Genomic DNA, 18,786 nt, shown 5'->3' on the forward strand with positions numbered 1-18,786 from the left:
TTTGTGAGTTGGAAATCTGGTTCATCACTAGTGAGAGTGTAAGGTTAAATTTTAGATGGGGCTCCACTCCCACAGTACTAGAATTTATGCGTAATGCCTAAATCAACATTTGTTTACATATGACACTGCATGACATCCAGTTGGCATTTTATACTCATTGTTTTGAATAATACTTGTCAGAAGGATACGAAAATATGTGAACTTCACTGAAAGGCATTGTGTTTTATATATCAGAAATCTTTACATACACATTTTGTATTTAATATTGAACCTGTGTAGAACTTCCGTGGCCTGTTTACCTACGTGGTAAGTGAAAAAACGACCTAAGTAAATAGAGGGAGAGATCTGTTTTATTACTGCCCACACATAATACCATGTGGTAGATTGATGGTTGTGATGGGACGTGTCGTTGTCCGAGGGTTGCTCTTGAACACCATGAGGACACAGGAATCGAGGACAAAAATACCTGCAGCAGAGACAGCCAGTAATCAATAGGTACTCAGCATGCAGTCAAACAGTATGATACACCACGATACATGGCATGTGGTCAAAAGTACCATGTTTTCACATTAGGCATATACAGAGACTGTCAATCACTGTCACATAGCTGTACCTCAGTGACTGTCACATAGGTGTGCCCCATGATTGTCACATAGATATGCCTCAGAAACTGCCACATAGCTCTGCCCCAGTGACTGTCACAAAGATGTGCCCCAGTGACTGTCACATAGATGTGTCCCAATGACTGTAACATAGAATTTGCCTCAGAGACTGTCACAAAGATGTGCCCCATGATTGTCACAAAGATATGCCTCAGAGACTGTCACATAGATGTGCTCCAGTGATTGTCACATAGATGTGTTCCAGTGACTGTCACATAGAATTTGCCTCAGAGACTGTCACAAAGATGTGCCCCATGATTGTCACAAAGTTATGCCTCAGAGACTGTCACATAGATGTGCCCCAGTGATTGTCACATAGATGTGCCCCAATGACTGGGTTCAAATCCCCAACTTAACCCTGACTGGTTCTCGAGTCATGTGAGGATAATTCACATGCTCCTGGGTCTAAATGCTGATCTTTCAGGACCTGCATTACTTTGGGATTTACTCCCACATTAATCACACCGTCTGTAATATTAAGGATATCTGGTTCAGAAATCACAAAATAACTTTTGATGATAAAAATATGGCTGACACACATCAACCTATCAGGTTGAAGATGTGTATGATACCTGATAGTGTAGAATACATGATTACATAGAATTGTATGATACTGCATGGTACATTGTATGATATCATACATGATACTGCATGATACATGATAGGTACCTATGGCAATTGTGGTATGGGATGTACGACACACTGAAGTACCTGTGGCAATAGAGGTGTGTTGTGTAAAACACAAACAGATACCTGTGGCAATAGTGGTGTGGGATGTAAGACACACACGGGTACCTGTGGCAATAGTGGTGTGGAATGTAAGACACACACGAGTATCTGTGGCAATAGTGGTGTGGGATGTAAGACACACAGATACCTGTGGCAATAGTGGTGTGGGATGTAAGACACACACGGGTACCTGTGGCAATAGTGGTGTGGGATGTAAGACACACATGGGTACCTGTGGCAATAGTGGTGTGGGATGTAAGACACACAGGTACCTGTGGCAATAGAGGTGTGGGATGTAAGACGCACAGGTATCTGTGGCAATAAAGGTGTGGGATGTAAGACACACAGGTACCTGTGGCAATAGAGGTGTGGGATGTAAGACGCACAGGTATCTGTGGCAATAGAGGTGTGGGATGTAAGACGCACAGGTATCTGTGGCAATAGAGGTGTGGGATGTAAGACACACAGGTACCTGTGGCAATAGTGGCTTCTTCATCAGAGGGTCGAGGAGTGCGATAGATGGGATACTGACTGTCCCCTTGATCACCCAAAATAAAGGTCACACCCGATACATCAGCTGGTGGTGGGAGCTGGTTGGCACGGGCCTTCCTATGCTGTGAGCTGACAATATCCTTTGGTATCTGGGAGATGTTCGTGTGCTCATACCTAGATGTAGAGAAAGAAAGTGAAGTCATGAGTTTATTTAGCTTCTCAAAGACTATCCCCATGTATCCCAACCTACACCCTTACATACCTCACCCAACACCCTTACACCCTTACACACCTCACCAAACACCCTTACACACCTCACCGAACATCCATGTATAGTTCTTCCAAAACCCTTACATAGCCCATCCAACATCCTTATGTATCTCACCCAACACCCTCACATACTTCATCCAGCACCCTTACATTGACTGCCCAACACTCTTACACACTTCACCCAACACCCTCACATACTTCATCCAGCACCCTTACATAGACTGCCCAACACTCTTACACACTTCACCAAACATCCTCACATAGCTCATCCAACACCCTTACATAGCCCATCCAACACCCTTACATACCTCACCCAACATCCTTACATAGTTCACTCAACATCCTTTCATAGCCAACAGTACATCCTTACATAGCCGATCCTACACCCTTACATAGCCAATCCTACACCCTTACATACCTCACCTAACATCCTTACATAGTCCATCCAACATCCTTACATAGTTTACCCAACATCCTTACATAGCCCACCCAACACCCTTACATAACCAACTGTACACCCTTACATAGCCGATCCTACACCCTTACATACCACACACAACACCCTTACATACCTCACCCACCATCCTTACATAGACCACCAGTCTCTACACAGACCTCTACATAGGCTGGTCCCTGCATAAGCTGCTCCCTCCAATGGCTTGTCCTTACATAGGCTGGTCTGTAAAACGGCTTGTCCTTACATGGGCTGGTCCCTACATGAGCTGGTCTGTACATGAGCTGGCCTTACATGGGCTGGTCCCCACATGAGCTGGTCTGTACATGAGCTGGCCTTACATGGGCTGGTCCCTACATGAGCTGGTCTGTACATGAGCTGGCCTTACATGGGCTGGTCCCTACATGAGCTGGTCTGTACATGAGCTGGTCCCTACATGGGCTGGTCCCGACATTAGCTGTTCTGTACATGAGCTGGTCCCTACATGAGCTGGTCTGTACATGAGCTGGCCTTACATGGGCTGGTCCCTACATGAGCTGGTCTGTACATGGGCTGGTCCTGACATTAGCTGGTCTGTACATGAGCTGGTCCCTACATGAGCTGGTCCACACATGGGCTGGTTCATACATAGGCTGGACACTACAAAAGCTGGTCCCTAAACATGTTTCATACTCACATGTTGAAGTGATAATAGTGTCCTGTTGTGTCTACTCCTGAAACTGACCGCCTTGCAACTGTTGCCTTGGTTACAAGATTCCCAGAAACTCCAGAGACTGGTGAGACCTCATAGTTTGTGAGAATACTGGAGCTGTTTCTGATGTCTGCATAGTTCAGACTGTAAATAATTATATACACCAATTACAGGTTAGCATCCCTGACTGAAATCATTACAGCATAGAAATAGCCTGCGTCCACATATGTAGGAGTTACCTCCCCCTGCCATAGATGCCATACACTGCACACATAGGTGCCATACACTGCACAAATAGATGCCATACACTGCACGCCATTAAAGGGAAAAAACAAGTTTATTTGTCCAGTCATTCATGAGTCCACATTATCGCTGGATGCCACTCAGCATCAGACACAGAATTATCTGGATGTCAGTGCCTCAGTGAAAACATGGGGAACCACCCCTTAATTATCTTATTGGATGAGAGTCAAACTTGAGTTTTGCAGCACTGAAGTTATCATCACTCAGATTACCTTGACTATGCAATAAGTAAGTGTTCGCCCAGGTCATTCTGTGGAACAGGGTCATTTCAGCTTTTGCTCTTAAGAAAATTTCGTTTGGATTTTATAAACTTTTTATGTCTTCGTGTAAACTACTCTGGTTCATCAACTGGTGCACTGTATCAGCAGAGAAGTTTGGACGAGAATTTTCCATAAAATATATTGTGACTTTTCAACTTTAAATCTAAATGTCATTACCGCAAAGACAGCAAGTTATTTAGGAAAATCTAGACATAAATTTTGCTTAAAAACCGCTGTGAAAGAAAAAGAGTTATTAGTCGTCACATATGTGTCTCTTTGTAAGTATATCTGCGCAATGAATTGCCATACTTCGAAATAGTTTTGATTCATTTGCCTCTCACTTGGTAATACCAACATCTGTTTCTGTGTCGGTGCCGGATACACACCAGTCAATGGGTTTATTTGGCATGAATTTCTCTAGTCACAACTCAATCAAAATTGTGTTGTGAAAAGGTTTTGTGTGGTGCATGTATGATACGTTATGTTATTGCCAAGAGGCAGTGCAACTAGAGGCGATTGGTCCATTACACTGCCAAAATACATAAAACAAATGATTTACCAATGTAATACTGATCACAGATTAGACAAAGTGTTTATATATATATTTATCTTTCCTAACACATAATCGTTTTCTGATTGGCTAAGCGCTCTTCTATTATTTTCAATGTACCCCACTTACAAGCGAGGTGAATTGCAGTGTACCCTGCTGCAAATGGCAACTCATTTGGTATTTCATGGTAGTACTTCTTTATCTTGAACAACATTGAATCAAGCATGGTGCACAGAAATTACTGATGCTTTGCAAATGCAAATCAATAGAAGGGAGATAACTCTAAATCTGTTTTTCATGTGTTATCAGCAAAAACTAGTGATGGCTACAAAAAGCTTTACCTCGCATTCCAATAAATAAGTTTTGACAACCCTTTCAAATGTAGTCCCTGTGAATATTAAGATGAATGTTAAGATGGGGAATTATACCGCTGCAATTTACTACCATGATACCTGCTGGGGAAAAACAGTAAAAAGCAAGATTGCAACTGTCTCATTCACACAGGTTTGCTGATGTGTGCGATCTGATATCCATGCTTGAAACAGTTCAAAATTAACATTATCTGTAAGATAAATCTGTTGTCCAGCGAACAGCTTATAATATAGAGGTGAACCACAGCAAACCAAATACACCCTTTTCTTGTCCAAGAATGTGTGTGTGTGTGTGTGAGAGAGAGAGAGAGAGAGAGAGATGCAGATTCACGCAACTGACCCTAGATATCACATGACCCTAGATATCACATGACGTCAGCTGAAAAATCATCTGATTTGTGGTCAGAGGCAATCACCAGGTTAGATATTGATAAATATGAGATTAATATTAAGACATTTTACATGTATTACAAAGTGTCTTAGTACCTTTTTAGATGTATGATATTGTTATTATTTGTTACTATTTATTATCCTAGGCTATTTTTTATGAAAAGTCTGCTAACAGTTTACTGACAGTTTATGACTTTGTTGAGTCACAGATGTGTGACTTATCTCCACTTACATGAAGCCATGCTCTGCTGTCACCATATAAATTTAATATACTGGTATCCTCCAGACCTGCCTGACAGATGTCAGAGTTACCTCCACTTACTTGAAAGCATAGGCAACCCCAACACCGAGACCATCCAATAGGTTTTCAAGGTCTTTCTGGGACTTCACACGCATAAGAGCTCTGTTCATGAAGTAGCGAGCTGAAACAAATGTATACAGTCAAGTCTCGTTAATCTGATATCGTCCGTTACACAACAAATTGTCAGATTAACAAGGATGTCGGACTAAATAAATGAAACTAAATTATGTTTATTCACTTTGTTACCAACAAAAGCATTGGATAAGCAGATTGTCCAAAACGCATAGGTCGGATTAACGAGATTTGTACATTACAATTTGTGTTGCTTACGTAAAATTGTTAAAATATACACACATGCTCATAAAAAAAACATGTCTGTACAAGCATGCCCCTGGAATGTTTGTTGTTGAATGTATTGGTGAATGAGGACATTCAAAATATCATTCGTGACTGGACACTAACAAGGTGATGGTGTTGTACTGACAGAATACTACAAGGTGATGGTGCTGTGTTGACAGGACACTACAGGATAATGGTGCTGTGTTGACAAGACACTACAAGGTGATGGTGTTATGTAGACAAGACGCTACAGGGTTATGGTGTTGTGTTGACAAGACGCTACAGGGTTATGGTGTTGTGTTGACAAGACACTACAGGGATATGGTGTTGTGTTGACAAGATGCTACAGGGTTATGGTGTTGTGTTGACAAGACACTACAGGGTTATGGTGTTGTGTTGACAAGACGCTACAGGGTTATGGTGTTGTGTTGACAAGACACTACAGGGATATGGTGTTGTGTTGACAAGATGCTACAGGGTTATGGTGTTGTGTTGACAAGACACTACAGGGTTATGGTGTTGTGTTGACAAGACGCTACACGGTTATGGTGTTGTGTTGACAAGATGCTACAGGGTTATGGTGTTGTGTTGACAAGACACTACAGGGATATGGTGTTGTGTTGACAAGACGCTACAGGGTTATAGTGTTGTGTTGACAAGACGCTACAGGGTTATAGTGTTGTGTTGACAAGACACTACAGGGTTATGGTGTTGTGTTGACAAGACGCTACACGGTTATGGTGTTGTGTTGACAAGACGCTACTGGGTTATGGTGTTGTGTTGACAAGACGCTACACGGTTATGGTGTTGTGTTGACAAGACGCTACTGGGTTATGGTGTTGTGTTGACAAGACACTACAGGGATATGGTGTTGTGTTGACAAGACGCTACAGGGTTATGGTGTTGTGTTGACAAGATGCTACAGGGTTATGGTGTTGTGTTGACAAGACACTACAGGGATATGGTGTTGTGTTGACAAGACGCTACAGGGTTATAGTGTTGTGTTGACAAGATGCTACAGGGTTATGGTGTTGTGTTGACAGGATGCTACAGGGTTATGGTGTTGTGTTGACAAGATGCTTCAGGGTTATGGTGCTGTGTTGACAAGACACTACAGGATGATGGTGCTGTGTTGACAAGACACTACAGGGTTATGGTGTTGTGTTGACAGGACGCTACAGGGTTATGTTGACAAGACACTACAGGTGGTTTACTTACGTATTTTGTTCGCTTCCACAACATCAGGGTAGAGGGCATTGACGGTGAACACCTTTCCGTCTCCATTGAAGCTGAAAGCATTCCCAGACAGAGACCCTAGAAATCACAAACACACTGTCAGGTTTGCTGAAATACCTCATTGTATATGTTGTGTATATGTACTGTCATATATTTATAATTATATGGTCATTGTCATATAACTTGCTATGCACTTTCACATATTGATATGTATGGTCAGATATCTTCATATGTATTGTCATATTTAGACAGATATGGTCATACATTCATACATATTGTCATATATTCAACAGAACATGATATTAATTGTCATATATTGATACATATAGTAGTATTGACAGTGGGGCTAAATCGATGCAAAGCAAAATCGCCTGCAAATTTGCAGGGAAAACCAAAAGTACCCCACTTCTAAGACTAATTATTTGACTACTCATATTGTTATATATTGATACATATTGTCATATATTGGACACAACATGTAATGAATTGTCACATATAGATACATATTTTCACATACTGACACATATTGTTTTATATTGGGCACAACATGATATGTATTTTCATATACGGATACATATTATCATATTATCATATCATATATATTATCATATACATTCATACATACTGTCACATGTTGATACAGATTGTCATAATGGCCAACTTTATCATACTAGAATAATATAAGTAGACAGCAATTTATGTGGTTATTGTAATAACCAGTTCAAAATAGTTGATAATCTGATTTGGTATTGCAACCAAATGGATTCAATCTGGACACAATTTGGAAACTGGGTCAACCAGTAAGGAAAATTATCCATTATACTCAGTAAGAAGGGTACATTTCTGATGTCTCTCCTACCCAATTTTGGACCAATAAATCTTTCAACAGTTGTATGCAAACAATTTACTTTAAAAATAAACCATATAAATAAACAATGACTTTGAAATAATCCTGGAGGAATTCACAAGATTTTATTACTTAACAAAACACACAGCGAAATGTTTGGACATTGTAACCTTTCTACAAATTCTGGTCATCTTGTCACTTTGAGTTGATATAAATGTGGCAGTATCATTTACCTTACATCTCACATAAATATCACTTTCTGATTAGCTGAGTGAGCGCTCTTCTGTTATTCAATGTATCCCACTTACAAGCTAGTAACATTTAGTCTATCCCGCTGGCAATGCCGAACTAATCACATACTTCATGGTAGTGATGATTTATCTTGAATAATGTTGAATCACGTGTTGATGTACGGAATTACCGATGTTTTGCAGATGTAAATCATTGGAAGGGATTTATTTATTATTTACATCTTATCAGAACTGATGCAGTTTACATATATAATTATTATCAGTAACTGTCACTGTGATGCTCATTGTCCTAGACCACTGTAGTTAAGGTGTGATATGAATATTTTATTGCTTGTTTATTACTATGATACAGAGTGAAAATATATACATTCGAGCAATAACCCTTGTGGCACAAACCAAAGATCATACCCTAGCAGGAGTTGGTTTTCATTCAAGAATACCACCTCTTACCCTGATGAATGGACAATTATATACATAGGCAACTATGTACAAAAACAACAACCTTATTCATACTGAAATTCACTGTGCTTGAAAGTGAGATTGTCCACTGCAGGAGCAACCTGCTCCCCACCATGAGTAGATGTTTACGGCCAACAGGCTGTTGTGTTGTTGCACAGGGATTACACAACTGAGGAAGTGTACAGACCCTTAGTCATGAAGGCCAAGTGGAGCATTACAGTTACCTGCGTAGGTGTAGGCTGTGAAATTCTCTACAATGTCACCAGCTTCACTAACAACAGTAGCATGGACCATGAAAGCCCTTTCCTTCAGCAGGGGATCCTCGTCTTCATTGTGACCAATGGCTATCTGAAAAAGACCACAAGCTTCCGCAGCTCATAAATGGGGGAAACTGTCTATCTCACTTTCACTAGGATATTAAGAAAGGACATTTTTGTATTTACAATGGAGAGTGTAAACCATTAAATGTTATTTTTGTGCAATGTGGAGTTCATTTTGTAGTTAACAATTTGTGATGAAACCTGGATCACCCTCTGATCCACAAACCATGCAACCCTTGTACCACCTTATCGGCCCACCACATGATCCACACTCTAATGGATACACTCACATGATCCACATCCTACTTGAAACACACACATGATCCACACCCTACTTGCCACCTACAATACCCTCATATGGTCCACCCCTACAGGCTACAATATCCTCACATGCTCCACCACTACAGGCTACAATACCCTCACATGGTCGACCCCTACAGGAAAAAATACCTTCACATGGTCCACCCCTATAGGATACAATACCCTCACATGGTCGACCCCTACAGGAAACAATACATTCACATGGTCCACCCCTATAGGATACAATACCCTCACATGGTCGACCCCTACAGGAAACAATACATTCACATGGTCCACCCCTATAGGATACAATACCCTCACATGGTCGACCCCTACAGGAAACAATACATTCACATGGTCCACCCCTATAGGATACAATATCCTCACATGGTCCACCCCTACAGGAAACAATACATTCACATGGTCCACCCCTATAGGATACAATACCCTCACATGGTCGACCCCTACAGGAAACAATACATTCACATGGTCCACCCCTATAGGATACAATATCCTCACATGGTCCACCCCTACAGGAAACAATACATTCACATGGTCCACCCCTATAGGATACAATACCCTCACATGGTCGACCCCTACAGGAAACAATACATTCACATGGTCCACCCCTATAGGATACAATATCCTCACATGGTCCACCCCTATAGGATACAATACCCTCACATGGTCGACCCCTACAGGAAACAATACATTCACATGGTCCACCCCTATAGGATACAATATCCTCACATGGTCCACCCCTACAGGAAACAATACATTCACATGGTCCACCCCTACAGGCTACAATACCCTCACATGGTCGACCCCTACAGGAAACAATACCTTCACATGGTCCACCCCTATAGGATACAATACCCTCACATGGTCGACCCCTACAGGAAACAATACATTCACATGGTCCACCCCTATAGGATACAATACCCTCACATGGTCGACCCCTACAGGAAACAATACATTCACATGGTCCACCCCTATAGGATACAATATCCTCACATGGTCCACCCCTACAGGAAACAATACATTCACATGGTCCACCCCTATAGGATACAATACCCTCACATGCTACACCCCTACAGGCTACAATACCCTCACATGCTCCACCCCTATAGGCTACAATACCCTCACATGGTCCACCCCTACTGGATACAATACCCTCACATGGTCCACCCCTACAGACTACAATACCCTCATATGGTCCACTCCTTCAGGCTACCATACACCCACAAGGTCCATCCCTACAGGCTACAATACCCTCATATGGTCCACCCCTACAGACTACAATACCCTCATATGGTCCACCCCTACAGGCTACAATACCCTCATATGGTCCACCCCTACAGGCTACAATACCCTCACATGGTCCACCCCTACAGACTACAATACCCTCATATGGTCCACTCCTTCAGGCTACCATACACCCACAAGGTCCATCCCTACAGGCTACAATACCCTCATATGGTCCACTCCTTCAGGCTACAATACCCTCACATGGTCCACCCCTACAGGCTACAATACCCTCATATGGTCCACCCCTACAGGCTACAATATCCTCACATGCTCCACCCCTACAGGCTACAATACCCTCACATGGTCCACCCCTACAGGCTACAATATCCTCACATGCTACACCCCTACAGGCTACAATACCCTCACATGGTCCACCCCTACAGGCTACAATACCCTCACATGGCCCACCCCTACAGGCTACAATACCCTCACATGGCCCACCCCTACAGTCTACAATACCCTCACATGGTCCACCCCCTACAGGCTACAATACCCTCACATGGTCCACCCCTACAGGAAACAATACCCTCACATGGTCCACCCCTACAGGAAACAATACCCTCACATGGCCCACACCTACAGGCTACAATACCCTCACATGGTCCACCCCTACAGGCTACAATACCCTCACATGGTCCACCCCTACAGGAAACAATACCCTCACATGGTCCACCCCTACAGGAAACAATACCCTCACATGGCCCACACCTACAGGCTACAATACCCTCACATGGTCCACTCCTTCAGGCTATCATACACCCACATGGTCCACCCCTACAGGGTATCAGCTGCTACATGGTCAGCCCTGCAATGCACCCCACCTGTTGGTCAGCCAGGTACACATCACTACAGGACTGTGCTCCCTTCAACTTCATCACGGCTTTGATCTCACTGCTTATCATCATGGAGAAGGCCTGTAGGTAAACAAAGTCTGTCTTCAGTCAAATCCAGGATTTGCTGTCATTAGACAGATATAGATTACACACATACCAAACATCGTACGATCACTAAAGAGACTACATCCACATTGCTGAAGTCTGTATACTCAGAACACACCTGAGTGAAGCTGACTCCTGCTCCATCTGCCAGACCAGTCAACTCACTGACGTACTCGGGGAACACTTTCTTCACTGTGTCCAAGTACCCAGTGTAATACTGAAACACACAACCATGATTAACTTATGGCATGTTCCCAATGATGATTGACTGATGAAATGTTCCCCAATGTTGTCTGACTGATGGCATGTTCCCAAAAATGATTGTCTGATGGTATGTTCCCAGTGATGACTGACTAAGGGCATGTTCGCCAGTGATGATTGACTAATATCATGTTCCCCAATGATGACTGACTAATGGCATGTTCTCCAATGATTGCTGACTAATATCATGTTCCCCAATGATGACTGACTAATGGCATGTTCTCCAATGATTGCTGACTGACGGCAGGTTCCCCAATGACCATTAACTAATGGTACATTCATGACTGCTCAAAAAGTCAGTAACACTGGGCAAAGACTGCAAACTCACTTGTTTCCCTGCATCTGTTTGAATGAACTGTGTCACTTTTGCCAGGGATGAACTCTGATTGTAGAATTCCTCAATCATGCCTCTGAATGTCCTGCCCTGGAAAGGAACAACAGAACTCCTGAATTACCTCCTGGAATACAACAATAGCACTTGTGGATTAGACCCAGGAATACATCAACAGAACTCCTGAATAGAGCCTGGCACTAAGAAACTGGAATACAACAATAAAACCCTTAAATTACACCCTGGATTACAACAATAGATCCCTATATCTTGGATTACAACAATAGATCCCTCTAACTTGGATTACAACAACAGACCCCTATATCTTGGACTACAACAATAGATCCCTATATCTTGGACTACAACAATAGATCCCTATATCTTGGATTACAACAATAGATTACTATATCTTGGAATACAACAACAGATCCCTATATCTTGGACTACAACAATAGATCCCTATATCTTGGATTACAACAATAGATTACTATATCTTGGATTACAACAACAGATCCCTATATCTTGGACTACAACAATAGATCCCTATATCTTGGATTAAAACAATAGATTACTATATCTTGGATTACAACAACAGAATCCCTGAATTACACTCTCGAATACAACCATAGAATTGCACCCTGGAAAAGGACAATAGAACTCCTGAATTACACAATGGATTACAACAATAGAATCCATGAACTATATGCTGGAATACAACAGTAGAACCTTGGAATCAGACACTGGAATACACCAATGCAGCCCTTGAATTACACCCTGGATTAAAACAACAGAACCCCCAAATCAGATTCTGTAACACAACAACAGAACTGTTGAATCACATCCTGGAATACAAGAACAGAACCCCTGTATCAGATCCCAGAATACAGTATACTTTCTGAATCACATTCTGGAATGTCCCATCCTGAATACATCAGCAGAATTCTTGAATCATGTCCAGGATTGTACTGCCATGAATGTAACAGGAATATTATAAGTTGTTCACTGGTAATGAAGGGGGCATGGGCTGAGGTACCCTCAATGTTTGTTTATGTTACCTGATCCTAAAGTGTACCTCAAATCATGGTCCCTAAGGGACCAGTATACAACATTTATCTTACCTCAACAATTGTCTTACCTCACACATAAATGTCCCTGTCTGACTGACTGAGCGCTCTTCTATTATTTTCAATGTACCCCGTGTACAAGCAAGGTGCATTGCAATACACCCCGCTGCCCATGGTAACTCATTTGATACTTCGTGGTAGTTACTTTGTGGTAGCTACCTTTTTATCTCAAATAACATTAAATGACGCATGACGCACGAAAATAACTCTAAATCTAGCGATGGTTACAAGAACATTTGACTCACTTTCCAATAAATAAATTTTGCCCAAACGTTCAAATGTAGTCCCAGTGAATAATAACAAGGGGAATTACATCGCGGCGACTTCACTAAGACAATACCTACAGGAAAAACCAGCAAGATGCAAAATTCAAATCGTTTGCTTCACACAGGCTGGATGAAGTGTATGATGCGATACCTGTGCTTCCAACAGTTCAAAATTAACACTGAGGTGTTCGGTAAGATAAATTGGACGAGGGGAACGTAAAGAAACATTGAGGGTACATCAACCCATGCCGAGGGACTAGTGAACAACTTGTAATATACAACTGGTCTAAAGGAGATACATTTATAGTTTAAGATGAGTTGCTCCTCCCCTGACCCTGTTGTGGTCATAGAGCAGTTCGATAACAAGAAAACACACAGCAAGGAAGACCACCATGTTCTTATGTAAGTTTTTACATTTCGCATGGACATGCTGTTTCCTACAATGTTCCTTCTGTGCAAGGGAGTGAAACAAAAGTAGTGACGTCTACAGTGTCAAAAACAACACTTACCATGTCCAGCCCTATCTGGTAATTTGTTCCTATTGTGTAGAGTTCGGGGAAGCTGACACCACAGATCACCTGCATCCATGATGCTGCAGCTAGAAACATCAATGGCTTCATGGCTGAAACTATTAGACAAAAACTGACGACAGTCACAACAAAAAGACAAGACAATTTCATCTTGCAAATTCATGTCCAAATTCATGATTAAATGACTACAAATATTCATCAGAATTTGTTTGCCTGTTGCTGTAGCTGTCAAGATGACATAGAATTCCAGTCACTGATGTCTGTTTACTGATCCCTCTCGCCATCTGTGAGCATAGTCTCAGCTTCACATGACCAGCATCTTCATCTTGCTAAAGACTAAGAAAAACAGTTTTAAAGATCCACAATGTACTACATGTATTAAAGTCATCAAACTTATCTCAGGTGGATGGACCTAAACACTTAGTTGTAAGGATCTTCAAAATACACTTCATTTTTGATGTTCTTTAAAGCAAATCTCTGGTACATACCTAGATCTTAAAAACTAGATCTTTCAGACTTCAGTCAGCAGCACACGTCAGTAAATTTCCCAAGTTTTGATTTAGCAATTAGCTCAGTTGCTAGGAGTGATATTCTGAAGTGACTTACACCTCACTCCCATCCCTGGAGCTTACTAAGTGATATTCTGAAGTGACTTACACCTCACTCCCATCCCTGGAGCTAGGTTTAATCCCTTATGCGATCTGATCTTCCAACAGCTGTTGACTACACATATGCGGTATACAGACCCTCATCTATTTTCTAGATTAACATGATAATATTTATCCTGTTCATCATCTTATTGATGCAGTGAAGTAACATGTCTAAGCTCACCTGACCCAAACGTTACTGCATGAAACACACAGGTTTGAAATTATAAATTGGCACCCTGTACTTACTTGAATCACTATTATATACTGAGAAAAAGAAATAAAGGAACACAGGAAAATTCAAGCGTTCCTTTAAAATTTCCAGTTTTCATCACCAGCATGAAATTATACTGTGGGAAGAAATTTGAGACTAAATAAAGGAAAACTGCCATGAAGTGGTATTCCCCTAATTGTTGCCCTTAGTATATATGAATAACAAGGTACATGGAGTTAAATAGTCAAGATTTTTGCACAAGTTCCAGAAGATGATTTGAGATAGAAATTACCACATGACATAAACAAGCACTATTTCCTTACCACATACAGACATTCATTGATAAAAAGAAACATATTTTCTCTCCATCAAAACTATCTGACCAAACAGTAATTGGGTACAGGTAGATGACATAAATATTAATATTTCTAAATTGCAATATGAGAAATTGACATCATTACAGGCAGTTAACTCATAAAGTCTACTTGGACACAGGCAGTTCAGAGCACAGGAGCCTGTTCTAACTTTGTAAGTAAATCAGAGAGAGAGAGAGTAAGTACGTGTGTGTTGATCAGCGTACCTCATGTCCATGGATGAACACACAGGGGGTAAAGAAAAATAAAATAAAATACAAAAAAAACACCCAATCCCCCACTTTCAAAATTCCTGACTGACAACATGGATAGCCCTGCATGGCTACACTGACATGGGTTGCCTGACATGGGTGGCCCAACCAGTAGACTAACACCCAACAACTCCACCCCTGTTGGAGAAGTGTACAGTGCGTAGGGCAGTTCCGGATCACTAACGAAAAACCAACTGCATGCGCCTCCGTAAAAATATATCTGAAGCACCTAAGGGCAATTTCTGACTGAACAATGTTTCATGTTACTTACACCAAAATATGAAATTAATTCGGTCCTGATTGACTTTAGAAATATCGCAAAAGAAACGCTCCGCTGTTATGGCAGTTCCGAATGAATTTTCAGGGTATTCCGGATCACGTGACAAAACGAGGCAGTGTTCGGTTATTGGTGCTCGTTTGGGGCAACAGGGATCTGTGTCAAACAGTAACACGCGTTTAATTGCGTTAACAATATTCATAATGTTTGATAAACGAATAATTAACAAACATTGCAGTTGATAACAACATCCGCTTGGTAGATAGTTTTAACAACTGCTGCTCATAACAACATACTCCAGAATCATGATTCCAGGTACCAGTGTGGGCTGAAAATATTTTCTTGGGGTTAATACATAAGTGGTTTATGGTACTGATCTCTTCAGTATTGATATATATTATATTGTCGTGACTTTTATATGCGACTTTAACTTGTAAAGTACAACTATCGAGGCAAAATAACCCATTTTTTCAGAACCTTTAACGCTCTATTCAGTCAGGACCTTTTTTAACATCACATCATCAGTTACTGATTGTAAAGCTAACGAGCATAATCTATTAATACCAGCCTATTTGAACTCTTTATGGGTGTACGTGTATCTTCTTGTGTTGAAAAATGAAACAAACTATAGTTCAAGTTTACTCCAACCTCATTGCTTCCGCCTCTGGCATAATTCATAACTAAAATTCATCAAGTTATTAAAAAAAAAGAATAATATGACTTGAAAACAAAACAATTTCAAACCCAAAGTATTGTCAAGTTATTTCCAATATTCATAACCTTTTACCTGACAGACAGTTCTGTACAGCAAATTACTTTTTAGCGAAATGAAGGCCAAAACGTTTTATGTATCTACTCTGTGCAAAGAACATCTAAGACAGACCCTTGAGTGAGGCAACCGAAGTAAGATCGTGAAACTAATTACTTTATTTCAACAGTAATTAACATTTTTCGGCGGTGGGCAGTCTTGAGGTGATCCCTATTTTCTGGTGATCCGGAATTGACTTAAACATGTGGTCCCATAAATTGCTCATTTCTCCAAAAATATGGCAGATGTAGAGAAGATATTTGTTGCTTTTTACAGGTGAAAAGTATATGCATGCAATGGAGTGTTAACGTGAAGCAACTTGATTCTAGTCTTATTTGAGACGGGCCATTCCGAATGAGTTACCTTTTCCTGACGTGCCAACGACAAATTACGCAATTATAGGTATCCTCGTTACAAGGGGCGCAAGTACACTTCTGGTTCAGTTCAAGTAAAACAAAATATATGGCCTTAAAGAGCAATGTCTCGGCTTTAAAATAAGAGATTGAGTAAAGAAATCCATCGAGATTTACAGTTTCTAGGGGTTAATGTCGTGGCAGTGATCCGGAATACCCTTACCCACTGTAACCGTGAAATCATCCAGCTCACAGATGTTCCTTGTTTCTGATGGATATAGGCCTGCCAGCTTGTATTGCAGGACGTAACCTACACATCATCAGCAAAACACACAAACAAGTTGCTAAGTTTGAATTGCATAGTTAAAACATGTCGAGTTTACGGTCAGTGAATGGAGATTGCTGATGACTCGCCGGGTGAATTACTTGACTGTAAATCCTTAATTCTCATTGTTTACAATCCCGATGCTTGATGTGTGAAACCCACAAGTTATATACCTCTTTTTGGAGTTGTTGTGATATGATATGTCCACCACAATGGAGCTAAACCCGTTGGTGCCGTGCTCCCAATGCAGGGCAATGCGTAGATCTATATGTATTATCTTATCTTGAGATAGCACAGAAACACCTGGCCGCATGAGGGTCATGGTGGGGAATACTGTTTAAAACACCAGGAATGTATTGTAACAGATTAATATAGAAGGCCCTATTTTGTATTAATTACATCTCGACGGTTTGCGGTAATCGGTGTACTTTGTACGGTAAACTGAGTTCTGGGAATTAGCTCCCTTTGTCCTATTTTTTGCCTAAACGTTTAGCACACCATATTCAAGCTTCGCATCAAGCATACATACTTTCAAATAAAAACCATTCAGTTATTGAAAACGGGCCTAGAAATACGCTCCTGTTGTTATTACTCCCCAAAAAGAGAGAACTGTTCGGTAAATGGAGTATACTACACGACCTTCCGTGTAATTCCATTTTTATTTAACGATCGAGCGAAAAGTTTGATACTAAATCTTTCATGAGTTTAATAAAAATGGCATTTGATTTCACCAGGGAGAATATATACAGAATGGGCGTTAAATTTGAAATGCTATCGGTTCCTGCAGCAGTATCGTGAGCTTGTTCAAGGTTTTAATGACGCTCATGCAGAGAACATATTTCTTCTCCATTTCTGAATTAAAATTAGCAGTTTTCTTTTCTTGCTGCCTTAGATACTTTTGAAATGTTGGTATATGGTTAGACGAGGAGGAATTCTGGCCAAAGTTTCATCTATTTAATTGCAATATCTGAAGTGTCTGTCAAAATATTTCAATTCCATTTTTTAAGACGGTCGATACTTTAATTCTTTGAACCATATTCCATATCTTGGACATAGGAATTTATTCTTGACTTACAGTTTTGCCAGACTGACGTTACTTTGTTCATAAATACGCCTTGCTTTTGCATTCAGGATTTTGTTCATATTTTGATTATGGATCATAGGATGGCGACGGAAATAGTGTTCAGCCTTTACCCATGCCTTCCTTGCTTGTTTGCAGTTGTCGTGAAACCATCGTTTCCGTGTGTAGGAAACAGCCGAGGACTTGCGGATACATTCATTAACTATTATATTTACTTCAGCAGAAAACATTTTATTGGATCAAGAATGCGCATTAAATGTTCCGATTTAAATGTGTTAATACACATAATTTCGTATAAAAGCCAGTTTGGTTGTATTCACCGAAGGCTTTCAAATGAAAAGAGTCAGTTTTAAGATTGAAGAGATTGAAGACTTAGCCTAATACACTACCTCATTTAAGTTCACTCATCTGCATATTGACCCATTTTGGGGACGGTATTTTGGCGGGGAAAAGAATGTGGAAATATGCAAACC

The 18,786-nt window shown here is 40.9% G+C and overlaps 1 protein-coding gene across 3 annotated transcripts; it reads right to left on the reverse strand.

Moving 5' to 3' along the window:
- Positions 1-330: 330 nt before the first annotated feature.
- Positions 331-17,494, reverse strand: LOC137258172 (beta-alanyl-dopamine/carcinine hydrolase-like). Of its 3 annotated transcripts, none has more exons than XM_067795748.1 (11): positions 17,406-17,494; positions 13,963-14,081; positions 12,061-12,156; positions 11,590-11,688; positions 11,355-11,447; positions 8,830-8,953; positions 7,031-7,126; positions 5,495-5,594; positions 3,284-3,442; positions 1,864-2,057; positions 331-466 (listed from the first exon to the last, which is right to left on the reverse strand). In XM_067795748.1, exons 2-11 carry the CDS (start codon positions 14,071-14,073, stop codon positions 354-356), a joined length of 1,185 nt encoding a protein of 394 aa, XP_067651849.1. In that variant the 5' UTR covers positions 14,074-14,081; positions 17,406-17,494; the 3' UTR covers positions 331-353. The 3 variants fall into 3 exon arrangements, with proteins under 3 accessions (XP_067651849.1, XP_067651848.1, XP_067651847.1); XM_067795747.1 differs by lacking the exon at positions 17,406-17,494 and adding an exon at positions 15,741-15,856; XM_067795746.1 differs by lacking the exon at positions 17,406-17,494 and adding an exon at positions 14,472-14,693.
- Positions 17,495-18,786: the final 1,292 nt, after the last annotated feature.

The sequence above is a fragment of the Haliotis asinina genome, chromosome 12, assembly GCF_037392515.1.
Source record: "Haliotis asinina isolate JCU_RB_2024 chromosome 12, JCU_Hal_asi_v2, whole genome shotgun sequence".
NCBI classification, from domain to species: Eukaryota; Metazoa; Mollusca; class Gastropoda; order Lepetellida; family Haliotidae; genus Haliotis; species Haliotis asinina.